At 41.2% G+C, this 18,259-nt stretch overlaps 1 protein-coding gene and 1 long non-coding RNA gene across 5 annotated transcripts in view; one reads left to right on the top strand and one right to left on the bottom strand.

The window, feature by feature from the left end:
- Nucleotides 1-18,259, top strand: part of ATRN (attractin) — a 159,160-nt gene that overhangs the window by 29,969 nt on the left and 110,932 nt on the right. For all 4 annotated transcript variants that reach the window (XM_027621139.1, XM_027621140.1, XM_027621142.1 and 1 more), the window contains exons 2-3: nucleotides 8,423-8,506; nucleotides 13,103-13,216. In XM_027621139.1, coding sequence (XP_027476940.1) covers nucleotides 8,423-8,506; nucleotides 13,103-13,216 — 198 coding nt within the window. The remainder of the gene's footprint in view (nucleotides 1-8,422; nucleotides 8,507-13,102; nucleotides 13,217-18,259) is intronic.
- Nucleotides 5,259-17,907, bottom strand: LOC113937218. The gene is made up of 4 exons (XR_003524546.1): nucleotides 17,703-17,907; nucleotides 13,544-13,683; nucleotides 13,276-13,440; nucleotides 5,259-5,747 (listed from the first exon to the last, which is right to left on the bottom strand). It is a non-coding gene; the product is annotated as an uncharacterized LOC113937218 (long non-coding RNA).

The raw sequence follows: 18,259 nt of genomic DNA, 5'->3' as shown, positions 1-18,259 counted from the left end.
ATTTTGTTATCAAAACCTGACAAATGGGGCACCTGGGTGGCTCAGTCGGTTGGGCATCTGCCTTCGACTTGGGTCATGATGCCAGGGTCCTGGGATTGAGCCCTGAGTCGGGCTTTCTGCTCCGCGGGGAGCCTGCTTCTCCCTCTCCCTGCTGCTCCCCCTGCTTGTGCTCTCTCTCTCTGTCAAATAAATAAATAAAATCTTTAAAAAGAAAAAATTTTGACAAAAAGCAGGCCAGTCTAACTTACAAAGCTATAAAAAAATTTAAATATTTGCAAACTGTATCCAGCAAAATATAAAGGAGTCATGACCAACTTGGGTTTATTTGAGAAATTCAATGTCAGTTTAATATTTGAAAATCAATATCATTCACAGCATTAATAGAATAAGGGAGAAAAGGCGAATGGTCATTAGATACACAGTTTTTTAAAAAACTAGAATTCAACACTCACTAATGTTAAAAATTTTTAGTATTTAAACTAGGAATAGAAAGATACTTCCTTAATCTGGTATTAAGTAAGGGTTTTGCAAAGAACTTAGGGTGCATATCACACTGTCCAGTGAAATACTGAAAGTTTTCCCCTGAGATTGAGAACAAGACATTACCAATTCTTACCAATCACCAATTCTTTTCCATATGATAATGGAGATCTTAACTAATTGTAATAAGGCCAGAAAAATAATAAAGTCACGAATATTAGAAAGGAAAAAAATGAAAGTTTTTTTTTGTTTTTGTTTTTTTGACAGAGGATATGATTGTATTATTCAGAGTTTTTGCCTGGGATAACTAGGTGAATGGTGTTACCATCATAGAGATGAAAATTTCATTGTTGAAAATATATATAAGGTGGTATTTAAAGTTTTGCAACAGTATAAGATCAGTGTGACTTCGTGCAGAGAAGCAGATTGAGGTGGAGCCTTGGGGCATTCCTCCAACTAGAGACTGACTGGGATAGGCAGGTGGACTTGCCACAGGGGGCTGAGAAGAAGCTGTGAATTGAGAGTGGGGGATTTTGGAAACCAAGTGAAGAAAGTGTTTTAAGAAGGAGGGAGGCATGTGACGCCTGGGTGGCTCAGTCGGTTAAGTGTCTGCCTTTGACTCAGGTCATGATCCCAAGGTTCTGGGATCGAGTCCTGCATCAGGCTCCCTGCTCCGTGGGGAGCCTGCTTCTCCCTCTGCCTCTGCCTCTCTCTCTCTCTCTCTCTGTCTCTCATGAATAAATAAATAAAATCTTAAAAAAAAAAAAAAAAGAAAGAGGGAGGCATCAGGTGCCTGGGTGGCTCAGTCAGTTAAGTGTCTGCCTTCGGCTCGGGTCATGATCCCAGGGTCCTGGGATCGAGCCCTGCATCGGGCTCCCTGCTCAGTGGGGAGCCGCTTCTCCCTCTGCCTTCTGCTCCCCCTGCTTGTGCTCTCTCTCTCTCTCTCTCTCTGGCAAAAATAAATGAAATCTTAAAAAAAAAAAAGAAAGGGGAGGCATCAACTATTTCAAATGCTCATATACCTTAACTAAAGGATTTTGGGGGGCTGGGGAAGTTAGGGTTAGAGCCTAGCTGGAATGGGTTAAGAAATTAGGTGGGAGAGTTGTCAGTGAGAGTAGATAATTCTCAAGACTTTTGCTGTGAAAGCACAGAAGTGACAGTAGCTTGATAGGAATATAAAATGAAGAAAGTTTATTTTTTTAAGGAGGAAATCTGATAGCTCATCTTATGCTGATCCAGTAGAGAGAAGTGTGGGGTTGGGGTTGGGATTAGGTTTGTTCTGCTGGTGCCCTTGACTGAGTAGAATTTGAGAATTCTGGACCCAGGTAGAGGATTTAACCCTAGATGAATTTAGATAGTTTATCCATTGTAACTAGGGGAAAGTACATGCATTTAGTAATGGGAAGAGAAAATACAGTTCTTCTAATTTATTTCTTCCACTACTATTCACTTAGTGTCATTAAGATGCCAGGCACGCTTCTAGGCACTGGAAATAGTGAACAGAAGAGACAAAATCTTTACTGTTAGGAAGTTTATGTTCCACTGGGGGGAAATACACGTGAAATGAGTAAAGCAATCCACTGATCATCAGTTGAAATTGAAACGAGGGAAGAGGGTTAGGGAAGTTGAAAGATAATAAGGTATAAAAGTGAATTGGCCAGGAAAATGGAAGGATTGTTGTCCTGCGGTACTGAGAACTTATTTGAGATGTGTGTTTATAAACGTGTAGTGAGACCCGTCAGTACAATGTTGTGTCTCTAGTTTTATGCAGCTACTTGGTTGCACATGCAGAGTAAGCAGAGTTGGGTTCAACCAGGTTTAGAGTTTGCCATATGTGTAACTTCAGCTTGCTAAGATGCCATTGAGTGTAAACAATGCCTCCTTATCTTGTGTATGACTAAGAAAGAAAAAACACTTCCTTTCAACTGTGACATGCCATTGAGTTTATAGTACATCCTGATTTCTGAGCTATTAGGGGAAAAGTGTTCATCGTAGAACTGGTAAAATTAGTAATTGGGATGGTTTTACTTGAAAGCAACAGAAAATCCAAACATAAATGGATTTTAGCCATGAAGAGGAGCCAGGAGGGATATGAGGAACATGGCAGCTTGATAGGAACATGGCAGTCTAGGGGCACCTGGGTGGCTCAGTTGTTAAGCGTCTGCCTTCGGCTCAGCTCATGATCCCAGGGTGCTGGGATCAAGCCCCACATCAGGCTCCCTGCTCGGTGGGAAGCCTGCTTCTCCCTCTCCCACTCTCCCTGCTTGTGTTCCCTCTGTCGCTGTGTCTCTCTCTGTCAAATAAATAAAATTTAAAAAAAAAATTGCTTCCCTGGCTCTCCAACAGCAAGCGTTCTGCTTTTCTTGAGCCAGCTTGCTGTGGGGACCTATAGGAGACTATAGGATCTAGGCTCTGTTGTGATCCTCCCAGACAGAGAACCTGGTATATAGCCAGGCCAGTGTAGCAAGGGACATAGACCATGAAGCTTCAGATCCTGGATAGTGTGATGTATAGCAGATTTTCCTGACCTCCATAAGGTCAATATATTACTAAATGGTTGGTCAGAATCTTACCTGCGCTTGAGGCAAGGGGTGTACTGGGAGACCTGGGAACAGTGAAGATTCATACCTTGATGATGGAAGTGTAAGATGGCATAACCACTTAGGAAACAATTACAGCAGTTTCTTTAAATTTGATATATGTCTATAATTTGATCCAGTGATTTCACTTTTATGTATTTGTCCAAGAGGAATGTCCACACATGTCCACACAAAGGCTTGTACACAAGTGTTCTTAGCAGCCTTATTCATAAGAGCCTGTAACTACATAATCCAAGTGTCCATCAACAGGAGAATGAATAAACAAGTTGTGGTATATTCATGCATTAGAATGCTACTCAGCAATAGGAAGCAAACCAACTACTGATATAATACTGAGAAATATCAGGCTGATCAAAAGAAGCAAGGTACAAGAGAGTCTCTGTATGGTTTTATTAAATCATGTTGTATAAAACTGGTCTATAGTGATAGAAATAAGATCAGTGTTGGGAGAGATTAACTCCAGGGTGGGGTGAAGGAACTTTTGGGGGTAACAAACTTGTTTTATGTGCTGTCTGGGAGGGTTCTACGTGTATATACATTTGTCACAACTTAAAGTGTACATTTAAGTTGCCATTTATTGTATATAAATTACTCCTCACTAAGATTGATTTAAAATTTTGGTTGGAAGGAAATCAAATCAGTATAGCAGTCACAGTAAATGTGAAAAATTATATTGTGCCAGTAAAACTGTTGGACTAGGTTGAGAAACAAAACCTAACCATGTCCTGTTTGAAGAAAGAAACTTTTGAAAATTTGATAAGGAAATATGAAAAATGAAGAGTTGGATAAAGATCTATGGCCCAAGAAAACAACAAAATCAGTAATTATAATAATAGACAAGGTGAAACATGAACATCAAACTATTTAAATGGTTATTATGATAAAAGGACAGTTTATGAAGATCTAATAGTTAAAAGCTTATATGGCTAAATAAATACATAAAGCAAAAATAACATGGCAAATGTGTCATGGTATGGAATTTCAATACATCTTTCTCAGAAATAGATCTAGTAGGTAACAGGTGAGAATATAAAGGAGTTGACTAGTGCATTCAATAAACTGAATTACACATCAGTAGTAGTTTACATTCCTACAATAGATTATCTTTTTTTTCCCCCAATGTCCAAGGAACTTTGGACAAAGTTTATCTATGTCCAATACACTTGACCACAAAGAAAATCTAAACAGGTGAGAAAAGTTGAGGTTTTTTTTTTTTTTTATAGGCCGCATTGCTTGGTAATAATACTAATAATTAGAAAGAAATAATTATAAGGTGACTCCTTTGAAACCCGCCTCCTGTGGAGGGTTCCCGTTTTCCCTGTATTTGTTTCTAGTGCAGAATCACCCTCAGTGTATTCTTGAACTGGAAACTTGGTAGAAGTGAGGAGTTATTAATTCTCAGTATTTCTGGTTTCGTACTGTTGAAGAGTCTTTCTGTTTCAGTCAGATGTCTTTGTGTGACTGCTGGTGAAGTAAGCACAGGCAATACCGTTGTCTGTACCTGGATCATCAGTGATAATATAACACTTGACCTGAAAATGTCGTTGATACTCCTGGCCTTCCCCTTTCAATAAACACTTTTGGCCATTCACTAGCACACAGAAAATTTCAAGTTAACAATTTAAAAGAAACAAGAATACCTAATACAGGGGAGGGGGACATGGAGAATAGTATGCTCTCATGTACTGCTGGTGCAAATGTGAATCATTACAGCCGTTCTGGAAATAATTCGGCAGCTTGGTTAACAATTAAAATTCATTTTCCTTTGGCCCAGTAATCCTCCTAAGATTCTATTCTTAGAAATTAAAGCACAAGTAGGGCCATATGTATAGGGATATTTATTGCAGCCATGTGCATAATGCCAGCTGCCTAAAAACAGAATGAGTGTTAGTAGGAGAAAGGCAGAAAACAATGCTACTTCAATAGGTTAGGAGATTATGCTTCATGGAAAAAGTGAATTAGACCAATACCTGTTTAGTTGAAGAGAGTCTCAAAAAGTTCTGTTGTATGAGAAAAGGAAGAGGCAGGAAAGTTTGTATAATAATTTGTGTAGCCAAAAATTAATTGAAGAGAACTGTGCATATGTCATGGGCTCATGAGTATGAAGAAAAATAGTTAAGAATGCTTACTAGGTGGTTAAATGTTTATCTTAGTGTGGGGTGGGTGGGAGTACTTGGGGAGAGAAGTTACGAAAGGATAATTGTCCTTTAGTTGACAAAAGGCTATCTGTGATCATAACTATTCATTATTTGTAAAATTCTATAAATGCTAGATTTAAAGATACTAAGTGAATATTTAAAATTAAAACGACCTATATCTTTTCTAAAAGTGATGCTGATTTGCAAAGACCTGAGTATGTCTATATATATGAAATCGATAGAAACTCTTAGGAGCAAAATAAGCATTATAGAAAGCCAGAAAACTTTCTGAGCTAGAAGGGCCTAAAGTGTGTCCACACACACATGTACACAACAAACGAGTAACCAGTGGGAAATTTATTAGCCCATAAACCTGGAGTGGCCTTTGTGGTTGGTTGGTTGGTACTGCTCTTCATGGGCCTTTGCATTCCTTTGATTTGTCATTCTTGATGTTGGCTTTGTGTTCAACCTCGTAGCATGATGGCTGCATTGTTGAGATGGAGTTTGGGGCACAAGTTGGTTATAACATCTGTGAGAGAAAGGGGCAGGAAGCAGAATTGGGCAAATGAAGAAGTTGAGCTTTAGTGCAGGCCTGACAAAGGGGAGTTTAGAGCAAAGGATTGTCTGTCAGAATTGTTTCATGTTGGATTGAAATGTTCCAGCCTTTCTACCCTCTGTGGTGTGAGCTGCCCTGAGCAGGGTGTGACCTGGGGCAGGGCAGCTCCTGAAGGAACTGACACTTGGAGGCTGCCTGTTGACGAGGCAGTTAAGTCCTTCCTCAAAGGGGAGATTATGTGATACATCTCACTGTCTTTCTTAAGAATGAAAAAATAGTTCCTGGAAGCCCTCCATCAAGACTTGCCCTCACATCTAAGTATTGGATTACATGCCATGACAGAGACTAGTAATGACCCTTCTTTGCCTTTCTCCATTTTGCTAGTAAAGGGAATCCTGATTTTTCATTGAGTACATGGTCATCTGGAATAATGGCTATATTTCTCAGCCTCCCTTTACATTTAAATATGTCAATAACTTTTGGCTGATGGGATATAAGTTGAATTGTCCTATTTGACTTAGAGGGAGGGGATGTGCACTTGTTTTCTTTTCCTCCTTCCTGCTGGGTAGAATGTGGGGGTAAAAGTTGGAGTTTGAGCAGCCATCTTGGATTATGAGGTGGAAGCCACATGTTGAGGATGACAGAGCAACAAGATAGAAGAGCATTACGTCCCTGATGATTATAGAAATCCCTTATGTGCTCTGTATTTCTTTCCTTTGGACTTTATATCTTGGTTAAGCCATTACTATTTACATTTTTCTGTCAGTTGCGTTAGGACCTAATCTTTTTATTTTTTTAGTTTAATTTTATTATGTTGTGTTAGTCACTATACATTACATCATTAGTTTTTGATGTAGTGTTCCATGATTCATTGTTTGCGTATAACACCCAGTTCTCCATTCAGTACATACCCTCCTTAATACCCATCACCGGGCTAACCCATTCCCCCACCCACCTCCCCTCTAAAACCCTCAGTTTGTTTCTCAGAGTCCATAGGCTCTCGTGGTTCGTCTCCCCTTCCAGTTCCCCCCCCTTCATTTTTCCCTTCCTACTATCTTGTTTGGGAGGTACAGGGCATTAGGACCTAATCTTAACTGATACACATTTCCATGTGTATAAACCATGATTGGCTCAGACTAACATCTTGGGGGTAAAATGGATATTGGGAGTAAGGCATGGAGATATCAATATCCGGGTAAGTACAGTAGAGGGAGAGAAGGGGAAAGAAGCCAAGGGATTTGCAGGTGATGATAATTGTGATGGACCATCTTAACTAGGTAAGTGGGAAAGTCAAATGTGTAGGTGGTGGGTGATGAACGTGAAGAAGTGATCAGTGAATTGGAGGTCCCCTTAGGGCTGATGACTTCCTGGAAAAGGGGAGCTAGCCTAAATGAACTTGAGACAAAAGAGATAGTGGTCATAACGTAGGATGCCTAAAATGAAGATTTTGGTGCTTTTGCTGTTACAGATAATGGCAGGGCCCAGAGGAGTGGATGACTAAGGTGGGATGGAGGAAAAGACTGTTAATGGTGAAGTTAAGAAATGGAGAGCTTGGGTTCTGATTGGAACATCTTGGATGTTGATGTAGTTGAATGGAAGACAATGAACTAGATGCTGTTATCAGTGGGTGAGAAGGAGTAACTGGGATGTCAGTAGTTAACTCAGAAAGTAGGGGAGGCAGGTCCAGAGGAGAACATCTGTTTCAGAAAGGCTGACGTTGGTGACGGAAGACAGAGGAAAAATGATCTGGAAACAGCAGTGAGGAAGGAAATAGCATCCTTCTTAAATATTAAAAAGTTACATATAACAAAAGATAACAGACACAAAATATAAACAGACACAAAAAGTAAACTGAGAAAATATATTTATAGTGTATTTAACATGCAGATGGGAGCTCCTTAATATAAAAAGAGCTCCTAAACATTAATTTGGAAAAGATAACTTGGTGGTAAAGTGGACACAGAATATGAAATTTTAATTCACAAAGGAGGAAATGCAAATGACCAGAACATATGAGAAGATATTCAAGCTTCAGGGCTGGTACCAGTCAAAACATTCATGAGATATCAGGATATGCCTATCATACTGGCAAGACCTAAAAATATTGACGAACTTCATACTCAGCAGGAGTGGGGTAAGACAGGTGCTGATGGACACTGCTCGTGGGGTGTGGTAGATTGCCTTCAGAAGCAAGATGCCTGTGATGGGTCCGTTGTGTGTTGTGGCTTGATGTGCTTGCCCATGTCAGTTATGTTCTCCACAGTGTTGTTGTATTAAATATGCTTTAAATATACCTGTAACTGTGTGGTCTTACTTTTTAAAAACCAACTCATACTGATAAGTAAGTTCTTACAGCCATTTTCATGGTACAAAGTACGGATTTCTTATCTCAGCTAGAAAGATTAAGATATGTCTTTGTTTACTCCTCTTGGTTTTAATGTATTTGTACCCCCTTTTCTTAAGTTTATGGCAAGTATTCTTTTCACCTAGATTTGTATAATCTGACCATTAACTATCCAGTGATTTTCTTCTGGTTATGCATTAATGTACCCACTATGCTTAACTCGTATTGAATTGAGATTTAAGAAAGATATTGATATGTGAAATTTTGTTGGACTTAAGTTTTTTTTTTTTAATTTGCATTACAGACTAACTGGATCTTCTGGGTTTGTAACAGATGGACCTGGAAATTATAAATATAAAACGAAGTGCACGTGGCTCATTGAAGGACAGTAAGTAGTAATGGCTGGTTTAATTTTTTTTTTTCTGAGCTCAGTGTGGCATTACTTTTTCTTTACAAGCAAAATTAACAATCTGTAACATAAAGTACTTAAAATATTTTTCATTTGATAATTTTTCATCTGACAAGTGAATTTGATTTCATTTTTCTTAATCTTCATTTTTTATCTGAAAAAAGTTTTGGGTTGGATTTAAAGCTGTGAATGAATTATACACACCAGAAATTTGTATATTGTCAGTTATAATAGTTAAAACTGTTGAATATTTCAAATGGTTTGCTTAAAGCAGTAGAAAATTACAATATTATATCATTTTTTGTAAGTACCTATTTGTATTGTGGTCAGGAAAATAAAAATACCTGTTACTGTTCAGATGGCTTCTGCTCTGGGCCCCTGTCCCCTTCAGCTCTTGCCTTTGCCTTCTTCTCTTCATGGCAATTTTTTTCTTTTTTAAAGTAGGCTCCACCCTGGACATGGAGCCCAGTGTGGGGCTTGAACTCATGACCCTGAGATCAGGACCTGAGCCAGAATCAAGAGTCAGTTGCTTATTTGAGCCACCCAGGCAGGCGCCATTCCTTTTTTTTTTTTTTTTTAAGATTTTTTATTTACTTGTCAGAGAGAGAGAGCAAGAGAGAGCAAGCACAAACAGAGGGGAGCAGCAGGCAGAGGGAGAAGCAGGCTTCCTGCTGAGCAAGGATCCTGATGCAGGACTTGATCCCAGGACCCTGGGATCATGACCTGGGCCAGAGGCAGACGCTCAACCAACTGAGCCACCCAGGAGTCCCGACAGGTGCCATTCTTAATGGCAAATCTTTAAAGCAGTGTTTCTCAAACTTTGTGGTCTCAGGTCCCCTTTACACTCCTAAATTTTGAGAATTCCAAGTAATTTTTGTTTCTGTGGGTTATCTGTGTTTATTATGTAATAAATTAACACTAAGGAAACTCTTCATTAACTCATTTAAAGGCAACAATAAACCTACTATATGTCAGCTCATGTGACATATTTTTATGAAAAAGGAAACCCTGTATTTTTAAAAAATGAGTGAAAAGAATGGTATTGTTTTACATTTTTGTACAATCTCTTGTGTCTGGCTCCATAGAAGATACCTGGATTATTATATTTTCTTCTGCATTCACTTTGTTACAATATGTTATTGTGGTTGAAGTATGTGAAGAAAATTAGTCTTCACTTGAATATGTAGTAGGAAAAGGAAGGAGATTTTAATAACCCTTTTAAATAATTTTGGATGGTCTTCTTTGATACTACATCAAAGCTTGACAAGTGCTGATTTCTTAAAAGTAAATTGCAGTGTGGAATCTGAAACAATGTTCATGAACTTTTGGAACTTAAGTTAAAATCTGTTGGTTTTCTTGTACTTTGGAATGGCTCTTTAAACCTTGCATGGTTTTGTAACAGGATATATGGGTTATTTGGAAAATCATGGTTCACTGAATTATGCAGATCTTCCAAATTTTGATATATTTCATGATATAACATGAAAAATCACTTGGTTAACATCACCATTAATCTCATCAGAAAGTTTGAAGCATTGGGAAGTTGCATCTGGGTGGCAGATGCAAATTTTCTGTAACTCTAATTATTGCTTGAAAGCTTACATTTTATCTTTGGCAACAAATACTGTCAGTTGTTTTCTTTGAAGTGATAGACTTGCTTTGTTCATTTTTTTTTTAAGATTTTATTTATTTATTTGACAGAGAGACAGTGAGAGAGGGAACACAAGCAGGGGGAGTAGGAGAGGGAGAAGCAGGCCTCTTGCTGAGCAGGGAGCCCGATGTGGGGCTCGATCCCAGGATGTTGTCCCAGGATCCCAGGAACCTGGGATCATGACCTGAGCTGAAGGCAGACGCTTAACGACTGAGCCACCCAGGCGCCCCCTTTGTTCATTTTTAAGAAAGTATCTACCAAATATACAAGTCTGCATAACCATAGTTTCTTAGTTGTTCTTTTAAGTAAAAATGGTAGATGGCATTCCGGGAAAAAAGCAACTAGTTCAGCTCACCACCCAAACGATTGCAGGAGTGATTTTCCTTGAGACCACTGTCCTGTGTTACGTAGCAGAAGTGCTTTGTCCGTACCTCCTGTCTTGTCAGGTGGGATATTCAAAAGATGTGTACTCGTGGGTCAAGATTTAATGAAATTAATAGTTTTTACCACTTAATAAAGGTATTCTTACATGAAACCCATTTTTCCTTTTTCTGTGAGCGTCTAGTGGTGAAGAATAACAGTGATTACTGGTCCAGTTTGGTGCTTCCGCCTCACTCTGTCCTAAGGTGCCGGCAGTTTCTTTCTCCCACCATTGCCCCTGCACCGTTAGTAAATGCCAACGTGCTGATAAAGGCATGTGACATTTTAGGATTATCATGAACATAGATTTGACCTCATAGACATTTTAGGATTATCGTGAACATAGATTTGACCTCGTAGACTGCCTAAAAGAGTCCCAGGGCCCCTCCTGGCATTGCGAGGCCCACAGCTCGATAACTGCTGCTTTAAGGAGTTGTTTGCCCCTATGCTTCTTATCAGTTCATTCCTATCTGACGTCCTTCTGCAGCATTCCTCTGAAGGTGCTCTTGGTGGTTCCTCAGCCTGAGCAAAACCTTTAACTCCTTCTGCCCCTTATCCCCATATTCAGCCTGCCCATAAGTTCTGCCCGTTTTCCCTCTAGAATGTCGTCCCAATCCATCTCCCTTCTTTTCATCTTCATCTCTACAATTGTTGTGAGACACCAACCATCCTGTCTTTCCCGGGCCACTGTGATAGCCTTGAAATTGGCCTCCCAGATTTTGCTGTTGCCCCTTGCCCATCTCTCGCTTCTCATCTCATGTGGTGTCCTCTGTTTGCTGTGTTTCAGACACACTGGTTTTCCTCGTGTTGCTTGGACACATTAACCTCTTTCTCACTTAGACTTGAAGACTGTGCTGTTCCCTCTGTCCGAAACATGGTTCCCTATTCATTTCACACGGCTTATCTCTTGTCATTCTCATCTCTTCCAGAGGTTTCTGGGGGTAATTCCCTACCACCTGTTGTACGCATCACATTCCTTTCATATTTTCACGGTAGCCATCATCAACTGAGTTAACTTGTTTATGAACTTACTTAGTTGTTTGCTTAGAGATGTTAGGTATGTGGCGTAGAGGGAAGGCCTAGGCTGGAGACATAATTAGGCATCACCAGGATATAAACGGTGCTGATACTGCCAAGAGGTTTTTCAGTGGAGTGTTTGGGTGGAAGCCAGGTTTGAGAGCGAAGACGGTAAGTGGGATGTGAGGAAACAGAGAAAGCAAAGTCTTGTGTGGAGGTTCACTCTCTTCAGCAGAGAGAGGTAATAGCTGGAAGGAGAGTTGAGATTTTTGTTTTTATGTTTTGTTGTTTTTTGTAAAGTATGTGATACTTAAGGAAATTAAAATGAGGATGTGGAAAGTTCCAGATGAGAGGGAGATGTGAAGTGTTTGAGAGATGGACAGAGGAGTGGGCAGGTGTATCTGTTTTGGAAAATGGGGAGTTGAGAGATTTTTGTCTGGGTGCTGAGCTTAAGCAGGGAGGTGGGACCGAATGGTTTGAAACAGTAATCGGGAGTGAGCAGCAACTGTGGAGAAGGAGAGAGAGAATGAGTAGTAGCACTGCTGGCAGACTTGAAGTGCCAGGCGGAAGTTGGTGAGCTGTGACCGGTCCCGAAAGCAGCCTGCCCGGTGGTCTCGAGGACCTCTGGAGGACCCAGTGGTAGGCTTCGTTTTCTTTGCATCTAATCTAAGTCAGAGCAGTTCACTGGTGTCCTCTAGACTAGGCCTTTGCCAGGGAGTTCCATGCAAAGGCAGAAGGGTAGGCAAGTATAGAGAACTGGCAGTTGTGTTTGTGAAATGATACAGTGTGGAATCTGAAGTTGAGTAAGGAAGGAAGTGCAGAAACGGAAGGGCTAATGGGTTGGTTCACAGACCGTTAAAGAACAGCCGCTGTACGGATTGTAAGGCCCAGAGAGGCATAGACCATGGCGATTTTGTTTACCGTTGTACGCTTAGTGGTCTCTTGCACATAGTAAGTATGAAATAGATCTTCGACAAACGATAAGGGATGTTGTTTAGGTACTATTCTTCATTTTTTACTTTTATTTATTTATTTAAAAGATGACTTATTTATTTATTTGACAGAGACAGCGAGAGAGGGATCACAGGCAGGGGGAGTGGGAGAGGGAGAAGCAGGCTTCCTGCTGAGCAGAGAGGCCCATGCGGGGCTCAATCCTAGGACCCTGGGATCATGACCTGAGCCGAAGGCAGATGTTCAACAACTGAGCCACCCAGGTGCCCTGTTCCTTGACTTTAAAAAGAAATCAATTCAACAAATATTTTTTTGTATTCCTCACATGGGGCTAGTCTAGTTGCTGTTTCATGTCAGTGAGGAGGTAACAGAGAATAAACAGTACACAAGCAGCCCAAGGACACAGGAAATCAGGGGACTAATGTGCCCTTATTTCTTCTCTCCCTGTAAGTTCTTTAAAAATCGATCTCTATCTTCTTCTCAAATGTTTTATAGTTATGATGATTATTATAAACTGCTCTTTTTGTTCTTTTCAGGCCAAATAGAATAATGAGACTTCGTTTCACTCATTTTGCTACGGAGTGTAGTTGGGACCATTTATATGTTTATGATGGAGACTCAATTTATGCCCCACTAGTTGCTGCCTTTAGGTAAGTTTTGTCACATAAGTACTGGTTAATCATTATTAGATTTTTGAATTCAGACTTACCTCCTAGATTGCAAACTTCTGTTGTCACTTGCCACCTTTGTTTCATGGAGAGGGTACTAGTTCTGGAGTCCTCTGTCACTTGTGTGCTAGGCCTGACTTGGTTTCCTGCAGCCACTGGGTAAGTTTCTGGGCCGAGTACTGGACCCCTTGTTTCAGTTTCCTGATCTATAAAATCGTGGTAGTATCAAGTTTATATTTTAAAAATGTTTTGTGAGTAGTATATTGGATATTATTTCTGTGAAAAATTTAAATCATGAACCACAGTCACCTTGATCCTTGCGTTCCTCATTGCATAGGCCTTCAGGAGTTATTTGTTGAGTCCAGATCTAGTTTGTGTGTGTGTGTGTGTATCCATTAATATGGGTGAGGAAAACTTTTTGGAAGAATATACAGAAAATGAAGAGTAACCTGGGGAAAATGAGGAAAATACCAATTATGTATTTTTTTTTAGCAAATGTATTCTCTATTAGTAGTTAAATGAAACAGCTTAACACTAAATATATGGAGTGTTCTCTTTTGTTTTGGCATTTTTGTTTTTATTGACAATAAGTAGCTCTGTTGCTTATTATGTTTTTGACTACATGGGAATTCAAAACCATCCATTTTTCTTCCTTGATAGGGCATTTATAAAATACATTTTTCTAAAATGTACATCCCCTTAGAGAGCCATAGCTGTCAGTTTTTCATCTGCAGCTGACTTTCTGGATTTCTTTATCTCAGACGTTTTATTTTCCTGACTTTATGTTTATTTATTTATTTATTTATTAGATTATTTACTTATTTATTTATTTGACAGAGAGAGAGACAGCGAGAGAGGGAACACAAGCAGGGGGAGTGGGAGAGGGAGAAGCAGGCCTCCTGCTGAGCAGAGAGGCCAGTGTGGGGCTCGATCCCCATGACCTGAGCCGAAGGCAGACGCTCAACGACTGAGCCACCCAGGTGCCCCGTTCCCTGACTTTAAAAAGAAATCAATTCAACAAATATTTTTTTGTATTCCTCACATGGGGCTAGTCTAGTTGCTGCTTCATGTCAGTGAGGAGGTAACAGAGAATAAACAGTACACAAGCAGCCCAAGGACACAGGAAATCAGGGGACTAATGTGCTCTTATATTTCTCCACTTCCTTTGGCTTAGAATTCTCTCTAGCATATCTTTGAACTAAGAACCAAGGTCATTTTCTGGGTTTGAGAGGTTCACTAATGGAGCCAAAGAGCAGGGTAGATAGGCCATGCTAAGCAGTAAAATGTCATTGTCCAAGTGTGGGGTGTACATATTTTTATGCCAGAATTTGAAGCATACCTTGGGTTATGGCAAGAGGCACCCCAAACTTCGACACAAGCATGAAAACTGTCTATATTAAGATGTTATCATGGTAATACTTGCTGGGGGTTCACTTGGCACTGAGTTCATGAATCAAGATTCATGGAGTCCCTATTATGTGCTGGGCACAATGACTCAGCTTGCCAGCGGCCCTTGTGGGAAGGGCCCAAGCCAAGCAGGTGCATCACCATGTGCCTCCCCTGGACTGTGTATTTGATGAGCACACATGTGAAGCAACACCAACAACAAAGCAAGCAGGAGGCTATAATTTTTCTAGTCCGTGACTTCTGAGAGAAGCCAAGGTATATGTGCAAATAACAGGAAGGTTTTTATGTTTCTCCAAAAAAGCTGGCTAACTGATAATATAAATTAACACATTGATTATTTTAAAAATTTAAACATAACATATTTAGTGTGAAATTTCTAAAATGATAGAAAATATGTGTCTAAAAATTGAAGTTTGCCTGAAACACAAAACCCCTAAAGGCAGTGACGTTCAGAACACCTTGAAAACCACTGTTGAAGCCATAAGGGTGCCGTCACAAGATGGGGACTGAGGAGTGCTGCTGGATCAGGAGAGCTTTAGAGGGAAGAATCAACCCAGTGGTGATGTGCGGGTTGGGAGGGAGGGAGGGCAGAGTGGTCAGAGCCTGCTGACACACAGCCCAGCTAATGAGAAAAGAAGCCCGTGGGATTTAGAAGGTGGGGACTGTGTATGTCAGTTCTGCCCAAGTCCCTGTGTCAACTCGGACAGGTCACGCAAGTGCTCTAGTCCTCAGCTTCTGCTGCCTCGAGTCCCAGTGTTGTACCACGTTTCCTCTGAGTGTGTTGCAAACTGCGAAGTTCCATTTGATTCTGAACTGGTTCATCGCATTTATCTTTTACATATTGAAGTTCCGAATAAAATTTGTATATTAGATCAAGTTCCATTAGCAGACAAATCTGAGAACCGCCGGAGCAGGATTCTTCCAGCTCTACCACATTTTGATCTTGTGGTGCATCCAGTTCAACAAATGTGTAAATGTAGCCCCTTTGTGGAGTAGCTCCTCTGCGAGGATCTGTCGGGGATGCAGAGGTGGTAGTGGTGATGGAGTGGGGAGAATGGTTTTCCTTTCCGAGAACTTTCTTCATCAGAACATTATTCCTTTTAGAGTTGGTTGTTTTTTCTGGGGTGGGGGTGGTGAGTCATATATTGATAAGGCAATTGTTTAGACTGTGATGAAGAGCTGTGTGAAAGCAGGAGTCCAGCAGTTGTCCAGCACTCAGCTGACCCAGTTGACGCCGTGGTCAGACCACGGCACACAGAGAAGCAGTCAAAGGCAGGCACCTCAGGTTTGTGGACCTTCTTTCACCAGGCAGAAGTACAGACCCTGCCTAGGCCTGTCGCCAGACTCTGACCCCTGACTTTAAGAACCTGGCTTCCCTTGCACATCTCCCTGCCCTTGAGGGGCATCTAATCTTGCAGGGAGACAGGTGTGTCAAACCTAGGATCACTAGGAAACTCGGCTGGTGTAGTTGGTGAAGGCAGGGTGTGCCCCAGGTGTGTTCGGAGAGCCCCTGTCTGCCTGGCACCATTCTAATGAATTAAGAAAATATCTTTGAACAGCGATTTTCAAAAATGGTTCTTACCAGTAGTTTAAAATAGAAGATTTTACAGAATCCCAGGGCAGTTCTTGATTTGCTCAGGTTGAACGAGTCGCTGCCACCTAAGCTGTGGCTGCTTGTATTTATCTACCTGGGGGCAGGGGATGGGGAGGGTGGTGGGAGGCGGCTCGGGGTGACGGTTGAATGGCACGCCTGCAGCATCGCTTTCTCACCCACGCGCTTTCCATTGACTTGCGTGCTGGGGTAAGGCTGTGTTTGTATTCATTTACTGTAGAAGTTTATTTTTTTCATAAACCAGTTGTTTTATTTTCACTGGGAGAAAGTGGCACATTCCAAAGCTGTCACAATGTCAAGTTTTCAAAGTGAAAAGAAGCCAATGCCCGAGTCTCTCTGACAGTGGGGAAGCTGACCCCCTTTCTCCAGCATCATGGTCATCTGGTGCAGACAGCCTTCCCACCCCTGCCGTGACTCTGTCCTTCCTCCCTCTGCCCGTTCTCGCACCCTTAAACGTCCCTACCATATGAATAATAAATACCATGAGCCATTGCTTACTGAGCACCTACTAGTGTGAGGCAGTGTTTCAGCACTTCACGTGCTGTAATAGTTTGCTTCTCATTATATTGCTGCGGGGCAGGTAGGATTTCTGCCCATGTGCATTTGAGGACACTGAGGTTCCCAGATGTCCATGACGTGCCCAGGCATGTGGAGTGAGGATCGGTGTTCCCATCTCTGGTCCTGAAGGTCACGCTAGGGGAAGAGTGCAGGCCTTCCACATGTGACTGAAGCCCCCAGTCATTCCTGGGCCGGTGTTTCTTATGAGAAGATTACTTGCAACATACCTGGCCCTCTTACAGGTACTTCCCTGTTCAGCGTTTCAAGGGGTTCTGGTACATAAAATTGATGAAAGCATGATGATGATGGTTGAAAACTTCACATAGGTCTCTGATCAAAGGTCACCTTTTCCGAGAGGCCTTCCCTAGCTGCCCCTTTCTAAAGTAGCACCTTTTGTTCTTTCACTGTTTTTTTCTTTCCATAGCACTTATCTCTGCGTGGTGCTACATACACACACCTGTGTGTCGGGGCAGGGGGGTATATCCAGGTATATCTAGTCGTTTCTCTAATGTGAATTCCATGGAGGCAGGGTGTTCTTCACTGCTGTGTTCCTAACACCTAGAACAGTGCCTTACCTGCAGCATCGGTAAATATTGGTTAGTTGACTACATGATGCAAAATGCTTCACTGTTTTGTAAACCCCGGAGCACCTTTGGAGTTCTCGAGTTCCTAGAATTCTGTCTTTATATTTAAAAGTCGTATTGAATGAAAATCCTGGCCCCTCCTCCTCATTTCTCACTTCTGTATTCTTCAGTTTCGTTATTTTTATATGCACTTATCTAAAATTGTGTAAATGTACACATACACTAGGCCCATTGTTTTGCAGCTTGTTTTTTTCCCCTACTTATCAGAATGCCTTGATGAGCTTCTTGTTGGGTTCTGCAGACTTACCGATATGGAATGATTCATTCATCTGACTCCCCGCAGATGAGCATTTACGTGGTCTTCTTCTTCCTCTTCCTCTCCTCCTCCTTCTTTTAATTAAGTAATCACTATGCTCAACGTGGGGCTTGAATTCATGACCCCTAGATCAAGAGTCACATGGCCTGCCAACTGAGCCTGCCCCTAGGTGGTTTTCAACCTGTGCCATTTTGAATAGTGCTGCAGTGAAGATTGTTGTATATTTGTCTTTGTATACATGAGCAAGTGTTAGTTCTACAAAGAACTTAGAATTGCTAGGTCACAGTGAATGACCATTGAAGATTGTCATAGGCCCTGAGCGGGGAGCTTACGTGATGTGTGCTGTAGGAAAGCAAGGAGGCCAGTGTGACTGGGCTTGAGCGAGTGAAGCAAAGAGAGTAATAGATGAGATGTTTGTTCACTGGGTGAGGTTGTGTGTGTGGAGCAGATTGCATAGGGCCTGGTAAAGATTCAGGTTTTCACTGAACATGGTGGTGGTGGCGGTGATAGTGAATTGATAATTGGGCAAAAGATGTGCACATATGAAG

The sequence above is a fragment of the Zalophus californianus genome, chromosome 8 (genome assembly GCF_009762305.2).
Source record: "Zalophus californianus isolate mZalCal1 chromosome 8, mZalCal1.pri.v2, whole genome shotgun sequence".
In the NCBI taxonomy this organism is placed as follows: domain Eukaryota; kingdom Metazoa; phylum Chordata; class Mammalia; order Carnivora; family Otariidae; genus Zalophus; species Zalophus californianus.
Note: the sequence above shows the minus strand (reverse complement) of the source record. Positions and strands in the feature narration are given on the sequence as shown.